A 3,140-nucleotide genomic window follows, 5' to 3' on the forward strand; every position below is an offset into this window, starting at 1 on the left:
AGCGTGAACCCGGAATAGACCCACTGGGTCTGCTTGGGGGTGACTGAGGTCCGAGGGGGAGAATTTCCACGGTGAAGTCATCTACCTGCCGTGCCCTTCTCCCCCGCTGCAGCCCCCCCACCCCCCACCCCGGACTCCCACGCAGGTCCCACCCCCGGGAGGCATGTGCCCCGGAGCATCCCCTTGTCCCCCGGGGGCCGCCGCCGCCGCGAGGGGCAGGGCTGGGCGAGGGGCAGGGCGGCTGGCCGGGGCGGGCCGTGCTTGCCAGGCAGGGATGCTGTAGCCTGGTAACCGGGGAGGCTGCTGGCTGTTTGCATTGGGGGGCGCGGGGAAGCAGGGATCCTCTTTGACGTCAAGCCTAATGCTCGCTCGTTCATATCCGGGTCCCCGCGCGGTTCCCCGGGGCTCGGCTGGGCTGCCTGTCGCGGCGCAGCAGGCGGCGGCCGGGGGCAGCCCGGAGCTGGCCGGCTCGGAGGGAGGGGAGCGCAGCATGCCCGCCGCCTCCCCTGCGCCTCCCGCCCGCCGCTGCCCATGGAGATCGCGCTGGTGACTTTGGAGAACGGAGGCGCCACGGCCATCGGGGGAGGAGGCGAGGATGCGGGGGGCGGCCGGGCGCGGCGGCGGGGGGACCGGCTCCACGTCCCCAACTCCGCCGCCGCCCCCGCTTGGCTGAACGGCTGCCGCGGCGCCCCGGAGCTGGAGCAGGAGCAGGAGCAGGAGCAGGAGCAGCCCCGGGCGGGCAGCGCCGGCTGCCGAAGCAGGAGCGCCAGCCCCGGCAGCGCCGGCCGGAGGGTGCCCGCTCCCCGGGGCGCCTCGCCGCCGCCTGCTGCCGCCGAGCCGGGCGGGGGCGAGGAGGAGGCGATGGTGCTGCCGGAGGAAGGCGGGCACCGCTTGGGCATGGGCATGGGCATGGCCGCGGCGGCCGAGGCGGAGGCGGAGGCGGAGGCGAGCCAGCGCGCCCTGCACCATCAGCGGGTGCTGATCAACATCTCCGGGCTGCGCTTCGAGACGCAGCTGGGCACCCTCAACCAGTTCCCGGACACGCTGCTGGGCGACCCGGACAAGCGCATGCGGTACTTCGACCCGCTGCGCAACGAGTACTTCTTCGACCGGAACCGGCCCAGCTTCGACGGGATCCTCTACTTCTACCAGTCCGGGGGCAAGCTGCGCCGGCCGGTCAACGTCTCCATCGACGTCTTCGCCGACGAGATCCGCTTCTACCAGCTGGGCGAGGAGGCCATGGAGCGGTTCCGGGAGGACGAGGGCTTCATCCAGGAGCAGGAGAAGCCCCTGCCCCGCAACGAGTTCCAGCGCCAGGTGTGGCTCATCTTCGAGTACCCGGAGAGCTCCAGCTCCGCCCGGGGCATCGCCATCGTCTCGGTGCTGGTGATCCTCATCTCCATCATCACCTTCTGCCTGGAGACCCTGCCCGAGTTCCGGGACGAGCGGGAGCTGCAGGCCCCCCTGCCCCCGCCCGGGGCAGCCCTGAACGGCACCGCCGGGGAGGCCCCCCCGATGCAGCCCCCCAGCAGCCTGACCGACCCCTTCTTCATCATCGAGACCACCTGCGTGATCTGGTTCACCTTCGAGCTGCTGGTGCGCTTCTTCGCCTGCCCCAGCAAGCCCGAGTTCTCCAGGAACATCATGAACATCATCGACATCGTGGCCATCATCCCCTACTTCATCACCCTGGGCACCGAGCTGGCTCAGGAGCAGCAGGAGCCCGGGGCCCCCAGCACCGCCAGCAACAACAACGGGGGCCAGCAGCAAGCCATGTCCCTGGCCATCCTCAGGGTCATCCGCCTGGTCAGGGTCTTCAGGATCTTCAAGCTCTCCAGACACTCCAAGGGGCTGCAGATCCTGGGGCAGACTTTGAAAGCCAGCATGCGGGAGCTGGGGCTCCTCATCTTCTTCCTTTTCATCGGGGTGATCCTCTTCTCCAGCGCCGTGTACTTTGCCGAGGCGGACGACCCAGACTCCCATTTCTCCAGCATCCCCGACGCTTTCTGGTGGGCCGTGGTGACCATGACCACGGTGGGCTATGGGGACATGAGGCCTGTCACCGTAGGCGGCAAGATCGTCGGCTCCTTGTGTGCCATCGCTGGCGTGCTGACCATAGCCCTGCCCGTACCTGTCATCGTGTCCAACTTCAACTACTTCTACCACCGAGGAACTGACAACGAAGAGCAGCAGTCTGTTCTCAAGGAGGAGCCCAGCAGCGCTCAGGGCAGCTCAGCTGGGGGGGAGCTGAAGAGAAGTCGCAGTAAAAACTCTCTGAACAAATCTGTTGTGCACTTGGAAAACAGTGAGGGGATCAACAACGGCACTGGATCCTTAGAGAAAACCAATATCAAAGCTAAAAGCAACCTAGATCTTAGAAAATCCCTCTATGCACTCTGTCTGGACACCAACAGGGAAACAGACCTGTAAGGAAGGGAATGGATTTGGGTTCTGAGGTACAGCAGGATTTGTTGATGTTGGATATATATATAAATTTTTTTGTATCACTTAGACAGTATTTTAAGTCAGCCTATATTTTATAATTGAACAGACCTCTAGGAGTACATGTTTTTATGTTCTTTTTTCCACCACATAAAGGGCCACCTATTTTTAAAATAGACTAAGAATAAGCTACACTCCATGATGCAGGAGCTGGTAAATTATTACAGTGCAAACTGGTGTTATTTGTAGACACTTACTTTAGCAAACTGTGATTTTAAATGCGTCATTTGTAACTAATTCACTTGCTCAAAGTTTAGTATTAAAAGATTGGGAGGGGCAGTTGTGTATGGAAAATGAATGGATTTTTTTGGTACTGTAGTTTCAAACTGAAATTATTCCACTATATTTTATATATGTGTAATTGTATTTAAGAATGAATGGGGTATTTATTTTCCTGTGAAATATGACTTCATTAAAGCACTAGAAACATTAGCTAAGAAACACTTTCAGATTTCTCCCTTGTGATCAGTACAGATCTGGTTATCTAGTATGTGAAGTGAATTTGCTGCTTTTAACCCTTTAGCAGAAAACTTTTGATTTGTTGTTGAGAAAATGTTAGGTTTTTGTGAGCCTTAAATGATTAAATATTGTAGATATATTTCTTTATAAGTACTTTTATTAACAACCTTACTGTTTCA

General features: G+C 59.0%; 1 protein-coding gene across 1 annotated transcript; it reads left to right on the forward strand.

Moving 5' to 3' along the window:
- The first annotated feature begins 338 nt into the window (after window positions 1-338).
- LOC140899412 (potassium voltage-gated channel subfamily A member 5-like) lies at window positions 339-2,456 on the forward strand. Its single transcript, XM_073314920.1, has one exon. The coding sequence runs from the start codon at window positions 532-534 to the stop codon at window positions 2,428-2,430; it is 1,899 nt and encodes a 632-aa protein (XP_073171021.1). The 5' UTR covers window positions 339-531; the 3' UTR covers window positions 2,431-2,456.
- The last annotated feature ends 684 nt before the right edge of the window (window positions 2,457-3,140 follow it).

Source organism: Lepidochelys kempii, chromosome 1 (assembly GCF_965140265.1).
Source record: "Lepidochelys kempii isolate rLepKem1 chromosome 1, rLepKem1.hap2, whole genome shotgun sequence".
NCBI lineage: Eukaryota > Metazoa > Chordata > Testudines > Cheloniidae > Lepidochelys > Lepidochelys kempii.

Coding starts and splice junctions, on each gene's coding strand:
- LOC140899412 (XM_073314920.1), top strand. CDS start 532: ATGGAGATCGCGCTGGTGACTTTGGAGAACGGAGGCGCCACGGCCATC.